Raw genomic sequence first — 21056 nt, forward strand, 5'->3', positions numbered from 1 at the left:
AAAATAATACACTTAAAAATTTGACTTTTTAATGTGACAATTTACCAGAAAGCTGAACCTTTGCAACATATTGAGAATACCCACTGAGTGGGAGTGGGAGCCCTTCACTTAGCATTGCTCATTTATAACTCTAGAAAAAACAAATTTTCATGCTTTAATCCTCAGCAGAGGGGCAGCTTCTCTGGCAGCCTTGCTCTGTATGGCCACAGGGAAACTGGAGGAAGAGACATTGGGGAGGGTCCTGTTGTCTGAGCCCACATCTTTGTAGTGGCAACTGAGGGGTTTCATTGCAACTCCTAGAATTTACATTTTGTTTGGCCGGAGGGGTCACATGACAGCTGCAAGCGAATGCTCTGAGGGGCTTTCTGCTTTCACTTGACACTGACAGGCTGTGAGACGGTCCAACACCACAGAGAGAAAATATTCCCTCTTTCCATGACATCACCCAGCCAGGAATCGGGGGGAAGTGGAGGGAGGAGAGGGGCACAGCTGGTGGCAGCCACAGTACCATCTGCTACTGACTAATAGTTCATGCTGCTTTACTTATAAACTTGCACTTCTGTGAACCAGAGTGGCGGCTGTATGGTCAACATAAGAGTCCCATAATATCGCATTACTCTGCACAGACATGCATTGATGCACGTTCTCCTTTTTAAAGGAACAGTTCCACATTTTGGAAAATACCCTCATTGATTTATGTGTGCCGTTAAACATGAAATGAATCCATACAAACACTCAACAGGTTGTGGTCTTAACGAGAGTTATGTGCTGTTCTACTTCTTAGGCAGGTGCAGTTATGTCCTGGAGGCCCAAAATTGCCCAGATTCAACTGCCTTTAAGGACACAACTTGTCATTTTCCCCTACTTTGTTTCTCAGTGCGAACTGCTGAAATGAGATATGATGTGAGCCATGAGAAAGCATGCATGCATACACACAGGTAAGGTACACACACTTACACATGGAAACTGTACTCACCATACATCTTTCCCTCATCGGAGAGTATGATCTTTCTGCGCCCACAGGGAGGATAGATGGCCAGGGCCTCCTGGAAGCTCTGTTCAATGTCAGGGCTCCACACCCCCTCGGCATCATTGTCTACGGGCTTGTCTGCCGAGTCGCTCATCCTCTCCATGTCCTCGGCAGGGCTCTCGCTGCCGCTCCAGCTGCTGGGATCAATCGTGGCGGTTGGGCTCTCCAAGCTAAAGCCTGGAGCAGACTAGGGAGAGACCTGGAATTCCCAAATAAACAAACAAAACCCAGTCGTCACTACCACAACAGAGAGAGCAGAGATTTGCTTCCAAGAATACAACAGAGTACACACTGTTAGTTGAGAGCACAATATGGAGTAGAAGCAGCCAAACAAGCTTGGACATAGCCAAGAATGTTGTTGACTTGATTTACAATGGATGTTATGGCTTTAAACAACTTGAACATCTTCTCCCATGAGCTTCCTTCTTATAAAATGATGTGACACAGAGCAGATGGTTACATTAACATCTTGTTTAGGTGTCAGATAAATGCTTCAGACCATTAAAGGACATGTATCCCATGCCTGAAAGATAAGGTGAGTCCATAAAAACCTATTATCAGGTAGTTCACAGGGCCTGTATGTAAAATATGTTTAGAGCATACTCCCAAGACTTAAATAGTGAAATAAATGTTTCTACCTGTATTTTGATATATAACAACAAGATACAACAAGTATTGCAACAGAAGTCAGTGCGTAAAGTTTAAATCCTGCAGCAAAAAAGCACTGACAGTCCATATTACCACTGCTGTTGAGGTACCCTTTAGCAAAGATCTGAAAGCCTTCAGTGTCCAACAGAAAGACTGAGATTGCTGTCAGCAGCTCTTAGTTGTAAATCTCTATTATTCTCATTGTAAGGAGAGACATTTCTTCAAAAACTGTTCATATTCAACAAGTCTATGCGGTATAAATGAAAGAAGTTTAAAAAAAGGCATTGTGGCTACTAATCTGTAGCACCCACGTCACCAGTCAGCCACAGCCATCGCACACTGTGACGGCATAAAGAAACCAGACACTCGAGCATCGCAGAGAAGCCAAAGCCAAGCTGCTCACACAGAAAAAGAGAAAGTCTCATCTCACCAGCAGCCACTGACAAGACCAACAAATTCTGGGTGAATCTGCAGCTAATAAACTGAGGACTATATCACTATGCAGAGAGAGCATCACATAACATAAAACATGTAACACGCACTGTCACACATATTATGGAAATTACTATTACACACTACAAGATCATGAATACACAGATGTGACTAATCATTTCACCAGCAGATTGTGCATCTGCAACAGTGTAATAGTCAGCATACACTGTGCGGTCTTTATGAATGGAAAACATGCTGCATATATTGGCATCAGCAGCATAGCTTGAACCAGGACTTCAAGAGACTTTGAAAGAATTTAATAACATGGCTGGATAAGAAAAAGACATCAGACTTGACTTCACAGGTTTTATGTTGAGGGTGGAAGTGAGAATAGAGATCATATGTCATGTAGATGTTGACTTTATGCTTGTAAGATTTGTATGGTAGACTGTGTGGCTTAAGAGGTGGATAACATCCAAAAACAAACAAAACCAGCAATCGTGCATGCAGTTCTGTTTGTACACATCCATGCCAGCACAGTTGTGGTAACTATAAATTAAGGCTTTGCAAGGGAACAAGTATTATTATACTATAAAAAATAGAATCATCTCCCAGAATTTGCCTGTTCCAGAAGCGTTAACACTTAGAAAGTCTTGCAGCAATCATGTCAAACACAGCTTAAACAAACAGGCATGACAAAACAAGAAAACTGCGTAAACAAGATTCAGTGTAAAAAAAAAAAACTTCTGCTAAAGCACAGCGTGGACAAGGCAGAAAAATACATGGAAGAATAGAATCCTCAGAAGAGCAAGTCCTCCGACCAATTCATAGAGATGAATACTGAAGGTCACAAGCCCTTGTGCGATCACTGAGTTGGTATAGTTCTCATTTGACCAACAGGTGAAGAGGAATTAAACTGACAGGTTGTATGAAGCAGACTTGCATTTTTCAGCTCAATTGCCCACATCACAAGTGTTTCCACTTCAGTCACGCTGTACAAACTAAAAGGTTATTTTCAGCTTCACGTCTATATATATTTTCACTTAAATGTCCCAAGCAGATGATTGTATATTGGCCTGTGAGCTCAATCGAGCATTTTTACGTGCATCACATTATAGTGACTGGATGAATCCAGTATCCACAATAACGGAGTACAATGTATGAGGGGATATCAGAACACATTTGGTTTAAAATGAAGGTACACTGTCCTCCATTTTGAATACATACAATTAAAGCCAGACTACCTTTCAATAATAAATCTGTTGTACTTTAGAGTGGCTTTTTACTATATTAGCACAAGATCAAACACAAAAACAGGCTACATTTGAACATCCATGTCAAACTCTTACTGCCTTTACCCTTAAACAAGACTTTCATGCTATACTTAATTTATTAACAATTCACTGAGGTTTCGTTCAGTACTTAATCTCTCCACTCTTTCCAGACAACTGCTTCCTCCCTGAGCAAGATCCTATTCAAGCAGCACAAGCTGTCAGGAAGTGGGAATAGTAGCATATGTTTCTTCCAGCATGTCAGTTCATGAGGGGGAAAGGGGGGATGGGAGCAAGCTGTTGGGGAAAAAAAACTCCCAGTGAGCAGAGAGAGCTTTTACTGAATTCCGTTTTTGTGTGCTGACTGCTGACACTGCAGAACTAACTCACAAACTGATGAGGGAGGGGAAACATTCCCATTTCAACCACTAAAAGGCTGGGACTCTCTCTAGATGTGCTCCTCTCATCCCAACCAAATGATGAACTGTGCTCATAATCACATCCAGATTCAATGGTTATCTCAAAAATATGATTATGAAAAGAATACTTGCGTCTGTCCTCTTTATGTCCAAGCACTGAATTTGTGATATTTGTGAAAACTTAAGTTTAATAAAGCCTTACAATGTCTGGACTAATAAATCATTCTTTACAATGTTTACAAGCAAAAATTCATTCAAATAAAACGCAGTACAAGTAAAAACAAACACTGTAGCTTCACAATGAGTCAGTAGTTTCACAATTATGCTGTTTCATCAACAAGTTGCCAGACATGGTTTGTGAATCCTTCTAAGATTCGATTAAATATCTGGGTTTCCCCTGAACACTCATACTTTAAACAGACTTGTGGCTTTATCTGTTGCGGCAGGTTAATTTTGACACAGTTCTCTGCATTTGTTTTCCTCCAAACATTGCAACAGAAAACAAACACTTCTGAAGAACTACACCAACAATAATATAACTATTGCTTATGGAAACTGTGGTTTACAAAATGTGTAAAGAGATCCATCAACAGAAATGGAAAGCAAAAAATATATTTAAAAAAATGTACTCAAGTACTGCAAAAAAGTAAAGATTCAACAGCTAATTTCTACCTTTACCTCTGCTTTTATTTAGCTTTAAAACTTTGCTTAGATGGCAATGCATCAATCATTGATAGCTTGTTCCTTTAACTTAATAAACAAATAGGTTGGAAATGAGTTCCATCATTTCAGTACTCTTCCTGTGGCACTCATCATGATATCAGTGAACTAAAAACGACAACACATCAAAAAGAAAAAAAACTCCGTGTCCTTTTTCTGAAGTGTATATGAGCAACCTGAACTGCCAAAAAGCATGACCATATTAAAGCTGAATTATGTGGAGTAAAGAACAAAAGTCATAGTAAGTCAAACAATCCAAACAATACTTCGGAACAAAAACGTCAGTAAAATGCAGAACCCCATCACCCTTATAGTTAATAAAACAATACCACTAAGAGATAGCTTTCAGTAACATAAAAATAAAAGAACAGCTGGATACCCTGCTGTATTGACTGACTGACCCACCCCTACTTGCAGATCAGTTTCAAATAACCCAAATAAGATCTAAAGTAATGAAACTGGTGAAAATCCAAAGCTGTTCTCACTCTGCAAACACACATTAATACTTCTTTTCTACTAGAAATGACTCCACTAATAACACAACAAACCTGGCAACAGTGACTTTGAACTTCCATCCTACAGTTTTTGAATATTTAACAAATGGCAAAACGAAGTTATAAAAGTTACACCCACAGGCCACACAGGTTCAGAAATAATCATTGATATATTTTGGACAAGAACTAACTAACCTTCCTTGAAGTCATCCTGAACTACTGCCATAGGCTAAATGTACATTTCCATGTAGATTGATTGCTAGCAATTTTAAAAGGTTTTGAAAAACTGCTTTCACAAACAAGTCCTTTACGTGTTTTTTTTTTTTTTTTTTAAATAAAAACAGCACAAAACCTTGAGATGCCAATCCTTTGTCATCTGAATAATGCTTCTTGTCTTGGAATCAAATCATCTGTCATTGTTTTTATTTCAATGTTTCACCGTTATTTTATAAGGACGTCCCCATGAGACTTCTTTTATAAGAAGGCCCTCACTAGGGTTGTACTCTATCTTCACCTCAGTCCTTTCTTACACTCCATGAGAATACCCCAAAGTGCTAACAATGTCATTATTTAGAAAGAGCAAAAAAACTTATTTCCACTTTAGCTTGGTGGCTGTAGATGACAGATGTTTGGAGAGGAGACAAACTAATAATTTATATGAACATGAATAAAGCATGGGTGCAGGCTAATGCAACAATTTAGCAGCCATGAATAATTTATTAAAGGATTTAAGCAATGCTTGTTAACAATCAACAAACATTATACAATTCTAAAATATCTGCAGGATGATTGCGGAAACTTTATGGGGTCCTTCAAAGGGTTATGTAAAGCTACATGTATTAATATTAAATTATGTTCAAATGAATGAATGTGGGCTGCACAGTGGCGTAGTGGTTAGCACTTTCGCCTTGCAGTGAGAAGATCCCTGGTTCGCGTCCCGGCTTTCCCAGGATCTTTCTGCATGGAGTTTGCATGTTCTCCCTGTGCATGCGTGGGTTCTCTCCGGGTACTCCGGCTTCCTCCCACAGTCCAAAAATATGCTGAGGTTAATTGATTACTCTAAATTGCCCGTAGGTGTGAATGTGTGAGTGCTTCTTTGTCTTTGTATGTAGCCCTGCGACAGACTGGCGACCTGTCCAGGGTGTCCCCTGCCTTCGCCCGAGTCAGCTGGGATGGGCTCCAGCCCCCCCCCGCGACCCTAGTGAGGATTAAGCGGTGTATAGATAATGGATGGATGGATGAATGAATGAATGTTTGGTTTAACAGCACACAAGTCTTTACCATCAATGTTTCACTGAGCCACAATGAAATGTTTTCATTGTCATTAAATGCACCATAAACTTTTGAAAACTAATGGATTGTTTTTATTCTGACAACAGGTAATAACTGATCAATTCTGAGCATATATATATATATATATATATATATATATATATATATATATATATATATATATACTGAATTTAAATCATCGCTCCAAGAAATGAGTTTCCCTGCATCAACTGGATGCAAAGAAGCTACATCAATTACATGCTTTTGCTGTGTAAAACATGTGAATGAAATAGCAGCTGTCAAAGAAGAAGGTCTCTTAGTGCCTTAGAATCTGCAGACTAATTACATCTGTCAAAAGAAGGTATGAATGTCACCCACAGAAACACTTGTGGCTTACAGATAATTGCATACTTCTGTCTTTGCAGGGTGTACACCATAGAGATGGTCTTATTTGTGAGATGCGGGGTAAAGATGGCCCGCAATGCAATAAGTGAATGTGGTAGCTAAGCAGAGTAGTAGGTGTGACATGGAATTATGGGAAATTACACTTACTGTGAGATTACATAAACCACTCACCAAGCTGGAATCCAGCTCCTTAAATTAAGAGAACCCATTTCACCCATCAGACAGAGCAAGGTAATGAAATAGCAGATGAGAGGTCTCAAATGTAATTTTCCATGTGGAGTTCTTTTGTGCTGTTATCTCAGAGGGTGCAATAATGATTCTGTGAATGACTTTTGTGCACCCCATAATGGCCCACAGTAGCTAAGGCCACAGTGTGTAAAACTATAATTACCATGTGATTTCAAAACTCAACATTTTTAACGTGTTCTAAAGACATAGCCTGGCCTTTGCATAATTATAACAGCAATGTCAAAATTATTCCATTTTGGGTAACATGTAACCAACTATGAACACTTAGAATGACAGGCGTTACTCCAATTCCACTTTCTGTCATTTAAAACATTTTTTAAAAAATTAATTACCACAAGAAAAGCATGTTTGTGGGATGAAGTTTTTGAAAGCAGGTCTTTGAGGACCTTGAGACGCAGAACAGACAAAAATAAAACTAACCAAAAAATTAATGGAAATTTATTTAGTTTTACCACTCAAAGTAAAGTTAAGGCATGCAGCCACTGTTTAAAATGAATTACAGTCAATTAAACAGGTGCAGCAATTAACATGAGTCCAAGCCTTTAAAAAAAAAAAAGCATTTTCAGAGCAAACACTCAACCTACTGCAATTTCTGCAATTTAAGAAAAGAAAATGGAATGATTGGCTGGGAAAGTTTTAATTTACGTAGTCACATTAAAAACATTTGAAAGCAGAATACAGTATGTAATTAAACTATGCAGACATTCCAGGCTTAAACTACTGATTCTGTTTGGTCGTTCCTGTAGGTTTCATGAATAAATCTACGGGTTTGAAGTACAAATAAATGAATAAATATACTTTTGCAATACCAATTTCCAAAGGTCCCGGCGAGGCTAGAAAGCTTACTTATGCTGCTTCTGTTATTGGCAATGGCATAGTGTTTATTTCATGCCTATTTGAACTGGCAGGCTTAAGTGCCGTGAATCTGTCTGATATCATCTCTCTCAAATCTGAGGCCCACATCCCACTACCCAGCAACCATCAGGCCACTGTGGGATCAATCTTTGTTCGAGATTGATTTACAGGTTCTGTCAAAGCAGTTCTCTCTACCTGCCTGAGACTGAGAAACAGGTAACAACAACACCACCACGATCTGGACAACATCAGATGTGTCATGAGCTCAGAAAATAGGCAAAGCTAAAGGTTTTCCACTTCGATAATATAGGGAAAATTGACTATAAATCTAAGGGACAATATCTCTCTATCTGAGGTTACGTCCCTGTTCTGCCAGTAATACCAAAATATATGTGTGTGTGTGTGTGTGTGTGTGTGTGTGTGTGTGTGTGTGTGTGTGTGTATGTATGTATGTATATATATATATATATATATATATATATATATATATATATATATATATATATATACATATATACATATATATATATAGATATAGATATAGATATAGACATAGATATAGATAGATAGATAGATAGATAGATAGATAGATAGATAGATAGATAGATAGATAGATAGATAGATAGATAGATAGATAGATAGATAGATAGATAGATAGATAGACAGATAGATAGATAGAAATACAATTTACTATTCAAACATGAAATGTAATGAAAGCTCGAAGGACATTTGCCTATCAAAAATTTGCAGTGCATTCCAGACAGCATACGCCCATGTCACAGTGGTGTGGAGTGCGAGCGGAACACATAAAGCTCAGGAAATTAAAGCTGTAAATAAAGGTCCGTCAGATAAAGGATCTCCTGACAGTTATGAGAGCAGAGCAGGCCGAGGGCTGGCTGCTGGCTCATTCAGGACGCGTGTGGACGGGCACGAAAAAACAAATCACAGTGATGAGCATGAAGGCCACCATTTGCATTTGGCGCTGCCAATTCACATTGACTTTCATCTCTTTTTTTTTTCTTCAGTCATCATTTACCCCCCGATTTATTTCTTCCGTTCTTGCTTCTCTACTGCTTTCATTTGATCTCTTTTCTTTCTTTCTTGGAAACTGCTGCATATCACACTGGACTCTCCTGTCAAAAAGAGCGTCCTAAGAGTCTTTCCATTTGTTGATCAACCAGGTGAAATTAACAAAATCAAACATGATTTCTTTGTTATTTTAAACGACTTTCCAAGTATGTATGGCATGATTTCATATTGGGCTGAATGTGGATTCATTAAATGCATCTTTACACACAAATATTTCAGAGGTATTACCATTAGTACCAAATACCAAACAAGTAAAGGCATTTAGGTTTCGTTTGATATTATACTTGCATATTTCCATGTGCAAGGTATTCCTTTATCTGTTTATTTGTATGTACAGCGCAGACTGGACATAAAACCGATATGTTTCACTTTAAAAGCTACAATGTTGTTGAGAAAACTAATCTAGTGTAGACAGTAGATATGAGGTCATGGCACATAATAAGCATTATAAATCACCCTAAAGGGACTATTTAGATGATTAACAATGCAAATGTTAAATGTGTATTTAAGCTTACTTGTAGTAAAGCTGCTGTATTCACTACACAGAATACGCTTTACTACACTAGGGTATTTGGCATAATCACAAGAACTGTTCGGCAAACTACGGATTAATTAAAAATGTTCTGCGAAAATATTTAGCCAAATTCCTTAGTTACAGTTCTTTCATCTGGTTCTATGGGAGTATAAAGGCTCTCCATGTTGGAAAAGGACACAAAGATGGGGATACAAAGGTCCTACAGCAGCAACAACAATGTAATGACTTTTTTTTTTTTAATCACTCCTTGTTATTCATTAAATGAAAAAAAACAAAAACAGTAAAGTTATCTTGTATAGCTTTGTATAATTGGAACCGTTTTGGGAATTTATGCAGTCATCAAGTTAAGACAAAATGCTATGTGGAGTCTTTCATACTTTGTACATCAGGAGCCAACAACTGGCTACTTTCAAAGTCAGTCACCTTGATATAACAGCAAAAAAAAAAGCCTGATGTAGCTCCTTTGTTGTTAGTGAGCCACACTGTTGCATTAGGTGACATGTTCCTTTATTTCCACGTGCAATTATTACAACTGCGACCGGTTTTGAGAGTCACGTCTTCAGCAGGAATCAATGAGCCCCGGGCTGAGAGCTACAAGAGAAAGCATAAGAGATGCACTAATACATATTGGTTTTGTTCTTTTCATGCTTTCTGTGTGCTCAAAATTTAGACTATTGCCATCTTTATCCTTTTAAGGCTACATATGCTCTAATGGAATAATGAAAGATGTATTGTTTGTTAACAAAACCGCTAACCCGTGTTGATGATGTAATTAGAAACCTACAGCTCCTTGTTGAAAATGTCCACTATTTGGACCTATTCAAAAGACTAAACAGAGGAGAAAAAAATAAATAAAAGTTTGGACAACACAGCTCTCCATTGCAGTGTCCTGGCTCGGATTCCAAACTAATTTACTGGGCACAGCCTGCATATTAATGTTGGGAGCTTACCCTCCAGTCTATCTGTGCCTTCACTGAATCCAGGGCACCTTCAGGGCAGAGAGAGGCTGCCTGATCTGTGTCAGCCACGATAACAATACAGTGACCATTGATGAAAGGTCTTGTGGGAATTTATTACAAGCAGTGACAGGGGAATACGGTGCCAGAGAGACTAAATAACCCACATTTGAATACAAGCCACAAATTATACACAGTTTCAGTAAATGAAGTGACTGTGTGCCTTTGCTCCAAGGGTTTCCTTTCACTAGTGAGAAGCTGAACACCACTACCACTACTATGGTCAGCACTAAGAAGGGAAGTTGTTGATTTCCTGCTTTCATTGTGGTTAAGCGCCTAAAATGTTTATAGTGGTTTCAGAAAATGACTCATCAAATGATTCATGGAATATATATTGCTTTTTGCCTGTGTCCACGAGGCAGCTCATTTATTTGTCTTTTTTCAAATTAGAATAGGAGGAAAAGTACATGTCCCAGTGTCTAAATACTTCTAAGGCACTACACATCAATCATGAGTGGTTAAGACATTATGCTGTCTAAATGCCTTTTTTCCAGAACAAAAGATTGAGACTGCCATATGGTAAACATTATAAGGCTGTAATATTAAAGTGGTACGACTTCAAAGGGTTAGACAACCTCAATCATTTGCTGCTTTATTTAAAACTAGGGAGGCTCAAACATGACTCGTTCGTTTTGAATCAAAAGTCTGTTGCTACTCGAGCAAAATGGAAGTGGACTTAAACACAGCCTTCCAAAAGTATGCACAAGGAGGGAAAAAACTGTGTTGCACTAACTAAGGTGGTTGACAGGGCCAAAGTGCATTCGGTAGCTGGCAGTCATTTTATGGCTGCAGTACTGAAGCAGATTTGCTTAGATGACGTCAGTGGCTTTGAGCCAGCTTTTCCTTTTTGGTGGCACTCTCCGCTGGCCTCAGTGGGCCCTGCTCAAACTGCTGAGCAGCAGCGCATACTCTAAAATTCCCTTTCTAGACCAGGGTTTACCTCAGGGCACACACAGTCTGGAAGCCTGCAGGAGTGTCCTCTTTTTAAAGCATGCTTTGACCACGGAGAACACTGATGTTTTGATGTGATTCAACCCCTGCCACACATCACATCTAATTACACAATTAATGACTCTGTGTCGAGATTCAATTACAGATCGCAGATCTCTTTTTTCTAGCCCAGAATTTTCATAACAAAATATAATACTGTGTATTGTCATTTCAATAAAAAATGTAGAACACATAATGTGTTCCCAATCCCATGAGGAATTAGTAACAAATAGAAAACATGCCTTGTTGTACCTCTGGGTGCAGTTTAATTTCCTGTTTATATATATGTATGGTATGGATTACTGTCCAAAAACAATGAAAAAGCTGAGAACTAGAAAAGCTTTTAACTGCTGACAGTAGTGCATAAAATCCAAGCCATGAAAACCTAACAAAAACATATTTTTTCCTTTTGAATCTGCTTATTGTGACTCTTCATCTGTGGCCACATATTAATAAACACAAACGACTGCTAAAAGTTACATAGTTAAACTCTAGCACACAGAGACATTACCAGTGTTACATTATGTCAAACCCTCTAGGTATCCCGTTAGGTTTTATCTCAAATTTCTATGACCATTAAAATTTTAAGACTAGTGCATAAAGGCAATCTAAAGCCTCTAAATGAAATTAGAAGTCCAGCAGGACCAATAAAATAATTGGCTTCTTAACTGATAGTCATAGAATTAAAAAGCTATTTGTAAATGAGATGAAGTTCAATACATGACTGCATTATGGCGTAGAATGAACAGGCACGTCCACCAGTGGCCAGTTAGGACGGACTGTATCTCCTAATGTGCTACTAAGCAAAGCAGTCAGCATTGGAGGGAATTCTAAAATTTGAGCTAGTTATAATATTAGTGTTTTTGATCAAAAAGAGTCTTCATGTTTAGTATCATCCAGGTAACTAACTGCAGTTATATCTCGAGTATATTTTCAAATATCTTAAGTAACTATGGCCGTGTTCTGTCAATAAAGGCTTCACATAGGAGACTTAGATGTGTATATGCGTGATGCCAGGCTCACAAGACCCCATCACCAAGAGGAGAAATGACATCTTTGCTATGTGACAACAAAAGAAAGAACTGATATTTGCCCTGTTTCCTCATGAAGCATAAAATGTGTAGAGACATTTGATAAATTCTTGGCCAAAATGCAGTTCTCTGAAGGTCGAGAGAAGAAAGGGAGAGTCTCACTTTGCTCCAAGAAGTAACACAATCCACTCTGTGCTTCACAAAAGCACATTATTCTGTCCACACTTCACAACAGATAGACTACACTCTCTGTAGTCCTACCCTCTGACCTCAACAAGGCGGCATAAAGGAATGAAACCTGAACAATAATGCAATATATCCACAACAGCACAAACCTTTCTCTTTCAGGTATTTATCTGTCTCTGCTTAAATTTTCCCAACTGCATGTCATAATGCAGTATGACATACACAGTATTTCTTAGACGTACATTTTAAACTTTTTCATTTTTCTCGTGTTTTTTTTTGCTCATGACAAATTATAAATGATTTTTAAAACCTGACTGGTCTTAATACACACACAAAACGACATGCTCACTGTCATCATAGCCGTGGATCTAAATATGCTGCTGTCTCTTTAGGTAATAATGTTTTGTCTTATGCTTCAAATCTGACAGAATTTGAAAACTCCTAGTTTCAGAGGTAAAGTCTCATTCGGTCAAACAAAGACAACATCCTATTCTTGCACAAATGTTATGCAGGCTCCCGTCCAACAGGTCCACTGGTTGCATAAGCTGAAAACAAAGCATCTATTTCTACTCCTGATTTTTTTTTTCCTTCCAAGCAAGCAGATTTACTCAGTGACATGTCTGGGGTTACGCCTGACTGCATTCAGACTGTTTCCAGGAAATGATAGCAACGCTTTCATATTAATTGAATTAAAAAATACTTTTTGTCTCTTTAGTCTCTACAAAGTTATATTAAATGTTTAGGCGTGAGAAAATGCATGTTTCACATTACGAAAGCAGAGAACTTGTGCACTTGCTATAACCAGCTGTTTTCACATTAGAGACAAAAAGAGGTGGGAAGCTGCAGGTGCTGCAGCCAAAAACTTGCAGTCGCAGGTAGTGATGGAAAGCGAATTTTGTTAAAGGACAGATTTCTCAAGCTTTTTTTCCCCACCCATCTGCTCATTTGTGTCACTGCTTCTGCTAAGCTTATGAAAATACAAAACTGCAACTTTTGTAGAATTATTATTTTTTTTTGTTTGGTAGTCATGAACCACTGAAAGATGTCAAGATCAGTCTGACTAGACAGCTGACGGAGAAAATAAAAAGCACAACTGGAGAGTTCTCAAGATGATTATTTTATAATTCAGATCAAAATTTGCAAAGTATAAAGCCACTTTGATTCAATGCTACTAGCAGATCAGAGCTGCATAACCTACAATCCGAAGTAATGTTTGTGCAAAACAAATGGGACTATTTAAAGCAGCAAACATTCAGTAAAGTGGACACAAACCAAAGTGTGGCACAAAAGGGGAGATCTTACAGTCCTACAGGGTTTACACCCACTTTTAAGCTAACTTTACTGCAGCTAATGAAAGCTTTGGCCTTATTCTCATCCCTCCCTTTGCATAATAGCCATGTTTTTCCCACTAAGGAGTCCACAAAAAAGTTATGTGGATGAAATCATTGTAAGGAGTAAAACTTTGTGACACACAGCTGGCCTGCAGTTGGGATACTTCACTTTTAGCTGAGCAGGCATTTCCCAAAGTAGAGGAAGGAAAAGGGACAACAATGAAGGAAATCTCCATAAACTCCACAAAGCAGCTCGAAATTTAAACAAACCGACATGCTGCCCTTGAAATACCCACTCACAGTAACGTAATCTGGTTTAAAAATGAGCGAGTCGCAAACATCAGTTTGAGCTAATTTTCCTCATGAACGACAGCTGGGCTGTTTTAATGTTATTTTAACCTCCCAAAATAAGTCAAGAGGCAACAAAAACAGCAATTTAACGCGCTACTTTTGCTCAACGTGGAGGTTTTTGGGTGTAAATTAGTCGTAGAAGCGACACAGAGGAGCTTTAATGTGGACATTAACATGAAACAATAAAAGGAGTTTGGGCTAACCTTTCCCTCCAGTTCACTTCCATTAACAACATGGAAGAAGCAGCACCGCGGTCCGCTCACACAAGTCACAAACACAACAACAAAAAAACGTACTTACACAAAACTTCGATGGCGATTTTCTGTTTTTAAAAAAAAAGCACCGTCAAACGCGTTGAAGCAACAAGTCTCCCCACTCGTGTTTTCTCCGAGGTGGTCCGAAAATGCTCCGGTGAAACCTCCAACAACTCCCGGCTGGGCCAACTACGGAGAGGAAAACAGCAACGACTTCAACCGTCATCTTGTCCAAAAAAATGTTATTCCTGCTTTTATATTTTTTGTTAGTTCATGCCGAATCCCGCTAAGATTTTCTGGGGATCTGACACGGGGGGCAAACGGCGTCTGAGGCTTTTCCTAGGGGCGTATGATCAGGCTTCTTTTCAAAAAATGTGAAAAATGTCAAAGATTTTCGCCGCTGTGTCAAAGCCATAAGGCTCGAACAGTGTTCAAAGTGAGCACCCTGTTGCAACAGCGGCCATCTATCTCCGCCGAGGAAACAAACGACCAAACGTTACTTCACGAAATGGGACAAGCACTAAAATAACATTTAATACACTGAACCCCCTTTTTTTTTAAAAAAAGACGCAAACTAACCCCAGGAACAGAAGTCTACAGCCAGTTTGAATACCTGCAACTACCATTGAACTTACCTCGTTATTGATATCTCATATAAAAGTGCCCCTTTCTTTTTGTAAATGTGATGTTACTGGGTATTTTTGAATACTATGTCAAGTTATTCTGGTGTTTTCTGGGCCAGCCAGGAAGGTGTAGGTGAATCGCTTCGCGCACTGACAGAGATGCGAAGAATGCTCGGAATGAGAGGAGGAATGAAATGAACGCAGGGAGCGAGTTTGCGCCGGGGCGGAGCGAGAGGTGGCGTCATCCCGAGCCCAGCAGCCAGCAGCCAGCCCGGGCAGCAGGCAGCAGCAGGCAGCGGCGGAGGAGGAGGAGGAGGTGGTGGTGGTGGAGGGGACAGGGAGGGCAGTGAACATCCCGGGAGCTGATGCCTTCAGGGACACCAGGAAGCTCAGACTTTACAGCTCTGCTTGTCACAGAGCAAGAGAGCTAACTGGAGTGCCCCCCTCCGAGACCAGCAATAAAATGTCTGCCACAGCTGGACCCACATGCTGCTTTTACCATCACATACACACCTGTAGGATTCTGAGATTACCTTTACATTGGTCGGTAAATATGGCCAATAATAATAATAGCAGTAGTAGTAATAAAAATGATAATAATAATAATGATGATAATAATAATAACAGTAGTAGTAGTAGTCTTAGTAGTAGTCGTAGTAATAGTAAAAATAATGATAATAATAATAAGAAAAAGAAGTAGTTGTAGTAATAGTAAAAATAGTAATATTAATCATTGTTATAGTAGTAGTCGTAGTAGTAGTAGTAGTAGTCATAGTAATAGTAATAATAATAGTAGTAGTAGTCGTAGTTGTAGTATTAATAGTAAAAATAATAATGATATTTGTAGTAGTAGTACTAGTACTAGTAGTAGTAATAGTAAAAAAAATTGTTATAGTAGTAGTAGTAGAAGTAGTAATAGTTTAAAAAAAGAAAAAAGGTAGTAGTAGTAGTATTAGTAGTGGTGGTAGCAGTACTGGTAGTAGTAATAGTAAAAAATAATAATAGTAATATTAGTAGCAGCAGTAGGAGTAGTAGTAATAGTTTAAAAAAGAAAAAATAAATAGTAGCAGTAGTAGTAATAATAATAAATCAATGTTATGAGTCACGATTCTAGTTGGAATGGTTAGTTTTGCATTTCTTTTCCAATTTGATATTTCAAAAAATGTAACTGTATATATATATTATCCATCCCTTATCTATAGACCGCTTAATCCTCATTAGAGTCATGGGGGGAGTCTGTCCCAGCTGACTTAAGGTGAGGGCAGGGGACACCCTGGACACCTTGCCAGTCTATCATACGGCTACACAAAGAGACAATCACTCTCACATTTACACCTACAGACAATTTAGAATCACCAACTAAGGGACGAAGCCGGAGCACCTGGAGAAAACCCACGTATGTCCACTTTTCAATCATTTTTCTGAATGTATTTCTTTGCCATTGTAAAGCACCTTGAATTGCCTTGTGTATGAATTGTGCCATACAAATAAACTTGCCTTGCTTTACCTTGCCTATTGTCCAAGAAAAACCTTGGAGATATATATATATATATATATATATATATATATATATATATATATATATATATATATATATATATATATATATATATATATATATATATTTATACTATGTCTTTTTTCTTTTAATATATATATATTAAAGGAAAAAAGACAGTTCTCAGAGGGCCATCTTACCCTGGTTTACCCTACAGGCCTGTGCATCTCGATAACACTACAACGCTTCATGTAAAATGATATGTTGTGACATGTTTACCTTTTTGCTTTTAAAAAAACAAAAAAGTGATTTGGATGCTGTGTTTGCCCATATTGCGATTCTGATATTAATTGTTTGGCCCAATACCTGAACAAAAACTTTTAAATTACACATTTAAAAAAAAAGACCTGCTCTATTACATGTAAAATGACATTCAACTGACCAGTGGTGAAAAAGCAGAGGCGGTCTTAGGATTTTGGTGACCCATTCGGTGAGATGTCATGCAGTCAACTGAATGTCCTGCTCCTCTCCGTCAGGCACCACTGGTGATTTTCTTCTATGAAAAATAGCCGATGTTGTGAAGAAAGTTGATACAGTTGTCACTTAGTGCTATTTTGAAAGAAAGAAAGTCTCAATAGTCACACAATCTAGCTAGCAACAGTAATTTCATACTTTTTTCACATGGTGGCTATTGCTTTAAATAATTACATACCACTGATGCATTTGTATCTGAGGCAGTAGACAGAGTGTTTGGAAAGATATTCATGAATCTGCCTCACAAGGACTATTGCTGCACTGGTGCAAATGAATGAGCTTCTGTAGAGCTACAAAAAATGTATGCATTTAATTTAAATTACTCTGAATAAGGGACTTACAAGGGACATTGTTATTTGTTTGGTAAAGAGACTCTTAACTTGAATATAATGTACAGTAAAACCAGATTCCCTGATCCTCAACTTAATTATAACTTGAATGCAAAAAATAAAAATATTTCAGTCAAATACTAACTTGTATATTACATGAACACAGCATAACTACCTGATTTCCTGCAGATGGTGTGTACTTGATCATTAAATCTCTTTGTATTCTGTAAGAAAATTGATAAAAACAAGAGCAAAAATATACCGAACGTGAGATTTTCAGTTACAGTGCATGGCTGTAGTATTTCCTACAGGACTTCAAAGCAGCAGCTGACTGGGCAAATTCAAATAGGAGAGAGGGGGTTAAATGCAGGCCTTCTTGCAGATTGGGTGAGAGAAAGTTTGTGAAGTTATATACAGTTAAAATAAACCCCCGTCTTCAGCTTTTATACTGATATTGACAACTCTTAATTATTAGAAATACACTATTTTGCGTATTTTTATTTCATTAAATCTTCTACATCTGCTATCCTTACATAAAATGTTGTTGGCTTGGTTACACTTTCACACATGAATAAGCCAGTTTGTTACAAGGCACCAGTTCAGGTAAGATGCATGTGTTTCTACATTTCTAACACCTTTTCCAAACCTGCAATGTGCTCAAAATATAAACACATTCAATGAGTTTTAATAAAGGAAGAGTTGACCAGACACAGTTACAGACGGCGAAACACAGTCAGACACAACTGTGCTCCTGTCTGAACAAGTCATCCATTAGGAGCCAGTGTTTTGACACCAATCCTTCAAAAGAAAGGGATCTATGAAGATGAACGACTGCCCCTCCGAGGACATCCATCAACACCTTTTAACATCTGTCTGTGCACGTTCAGCTGAGAGAGACACGGGGAGGTGCACGGTTTAAAAATGGCTTTATTTCTTTTTTTTTCATTTCATTGTCTTTCAGTCATAAGTTGTTGGGTTTTTTTTTATTTCATAATCTTCTGCCCTTCACACATCACACTTGGAATAGCTTGTTCAAAGCAGCTGTTGTCGCCTTAAACAGCAACCTGTGGCAGACTATTAATCATCAAAAAGCAGCTGTATTTGGGATGTCTTCAGTGAGACATCCCACCTTTTTTTTTTCCACAGATAAATGCAGCAGTATGTGACTCTCTGAGCTGACGATGTTTGCATCAGTTTAAACATTATCTCAGTGTATCCTGAGAGATATCGTAAGATGCACTGAAAATCAGAAGGGGCTCTCATATGAGAAGTCTTTGGTGTCAGTGCACTCAGCAGAAATGGCATTTTGTAGGTTACTGAGCCAAATGATTACAACTAAATTATAGATATATGAATTCCCAATGTTCTTATCTGCGTGTTCACTGTGCATTTACTGCATTTCATCATCCCTGCATGTGGCGACGGAGAAAAGCCACTGTTTGTTTACTCCCAAACAAATGGTTCATCCGGCGAGCTCACTGCTCACCGATACTATTCACGCACCGCCACTCGGCTGTTGTGTAACAGGGTGTGGCCGCCTGAGCACGCTGTACAGGTGGCAAATGAGACAAGACAGATGAACGTGTCAGGGGGAATGAACGAGTGAATGTGGGACAGAGTGGGAGAGCCACATGTCCAACGTATTGGTCCATTTATTAGAGACAGCTGTGGAGGCTCCTCATGTACTACTGTGAATATACAACACACCTCTGTCAGCTTTTTATTTTAGCTCTTAAAAAGCAAAACCATTAGCTGTGTCATTTTTTCATTATTTTTGGTATTTGTTTAGTCCAGGGCATTCAAATCAAATTCAAATTGAATCAAAATATACTTTATTAATCCCAATACAAATGGAGGTATCCAGCAGTGCATTACACTACACTAGCTTTAGAGGCCTACATTTAATTGTTATTCCAATCATTTTCACTAGACATCTAGCTGTTCTTTTAAACTCCTGCAAGCATATTTGCACGCAGGTATGGGTTTGATGATGGTGACATCAAATAATAGTGAGATCTACCCCTGTTTTCTCTTTTGGGCAATTGAACACATCTTAAAATGAATGAGGTTGGATTTTATGGATCTATAATCCAAGTAAACCATACTCCTTCCACTCTGCACAGTGGGTCTTTTTTCTGCAAGAATAATACTTGGTGCTTGATTCATCCAAGTAATTTGATTAAAAAACTTCCATTTAGGAATGTACAAAATACGAGTACAAAACAGAAATAAAGAAAATCTTAAAACTAGATTTTGATACAAGAGCCCGTTGAAACAGGATCTAAGAATCAGGTAAATATGACCCACATCAATATCCTGATAGTTCCTTGATCAATTCGTAACGCATCTTCTCAAACAACAACCATCAATTCCAATAATTAAACCATCATTTAAAATAACAGAATGATATTTAACAAGTTTACACGCTCAGACCTACACATTGCACTTATGCTGTACAGTCTTGTGAACACTTTGCCTACAAAGAATCATTCCCCCTAAACTGGACAAAAATGAATTAAGGAGGCTGATGGTGTCATGAATAACCTCACAAGCATTCAGGAATAGCACTGTAATCGCAACACTGTCTGTCTACACAACAGGTTGTTGTTTTCAGGTCTTTCTGTATTGACTTGTTTGTCAGTAAGGAAGTGTTCCTCCCTATAAATAACCACAACGCACCAGATCATGACTTAGGATGGAGCTTTGTTGAGAAGTGGCCGCCTGCCGTATGCAGGATGTCCATCTGTACATAGATTAGCTATACCCACTTCAGGCCGTGGAGGGTCACAGGGGGCAGGTAGTTTGTAGGACAGGTCATTTGCAAGACGAACACAGAAACAGGCAAGTGAGCATACATGCTTATATTCACAATTACAATGACATGGACTTGAGTTTTTAGTTATTTTTTGGTTTAATTTTGTAAAGACCTCCAGTTGTTTTACTTCCTCCCTTTGTCTCTGTTTCCCTCCTCTGTGATTTCCTTAATTATTTTCACCTGTGCCTTGTGACTCACCTGTGTCTCGTCTCCCAAATCAGTTAACGCTGCATATTTACTCCTGCGTCTTCCCGTCTTTTGTCAGTTTGTCCTGTCTCCCTTTTCCAACTGTTTTGTCTTGTGGATTAAATGCCTGTTTGCCCATCTCATGTTCACCTGTCTGAGTCTACTTGTCTATTTGTGCTTTGTACTTTTGGTTTTTGTACTCTGCTTCTCTCCTGTGCACATGCCTTTTGCCTGATTTGAGTTTTGGATTATTTTTTTCCTCTAGATTAGTTTTTTCTTTGTTCGACCTTTTAATTTTCCCTTGATTCTCCAACTGTCTTGTATTTACTCCATACCTCCTTGTTAAACAACTTTAGTTTGACTAAAATGTCTTTTTTTTGCCACAACTTGCCTGCCTCTGTGTCTGCACTTGGGTCCTATTTTTTAAATTCATTGTGACATACGACCAATTTAGAATCACCAATTAATTTATAATGTATGTCTTCGGACTGTG

At 38.4% G+C, this 21056-nt stretch overlaps 1 protein-coding gene across 9 annotated transcripts in view; it reads right to left on the reverse strand.

Annotated features, from left to right (window-relative positions):
- Nucleotides 1-15393, reverse strand: part of tead1b (TEA domain family member 1b) — a 50053-nt gene extending 34660 nt beyond the window's left edge. For 4 of the 9 annotated variants that reach the window (XM_023273268.3, XM_055010301.1, XM_023273269.3 and 1 more), the window contains exons 1-3: nt 15214-15391; nt 14625-14767; nt 977-1229 (exon numbers count right to left, since the gene is read on the reverse strand). In XM_023273268.3, coding sequence (XP_023129036.1) covers nt 977-1133 — 157 coding nt within the window. In that variant the 5' untranslated portion in view covers nt 1134-1229; nt 14625-14767; nt 15214-15391. Of the gene's footprint in view, nt 1-976; nt 1230-14624; nt 14768-15213 lie in introns of all 9 variants that reach the window. The other 5 variants (XM_023273266.3, XM_035949542.2, XM_023273260.3 and 2 more) reach the window with 4 other exon arrangements.
- Between the last annotated feature and the right edge of the window lie 5663 nt (nt 15394-21056).

The sequence above is a fragment of the Amphiprion ocellaris genome, chromosome 1 (genome assembly GCF_022539595.1).
Source record: "Amphiprion ocellaris isolate individual 3 ecotype Okinawa chromosome 1, ASM2253959v1, whole genome shotgun sequence".
NCBI lineage: Eukaryota > Metazoa > Chordata > Actinopteri > Pomacentridae > Amphiprion > Amphiprion ocellaris.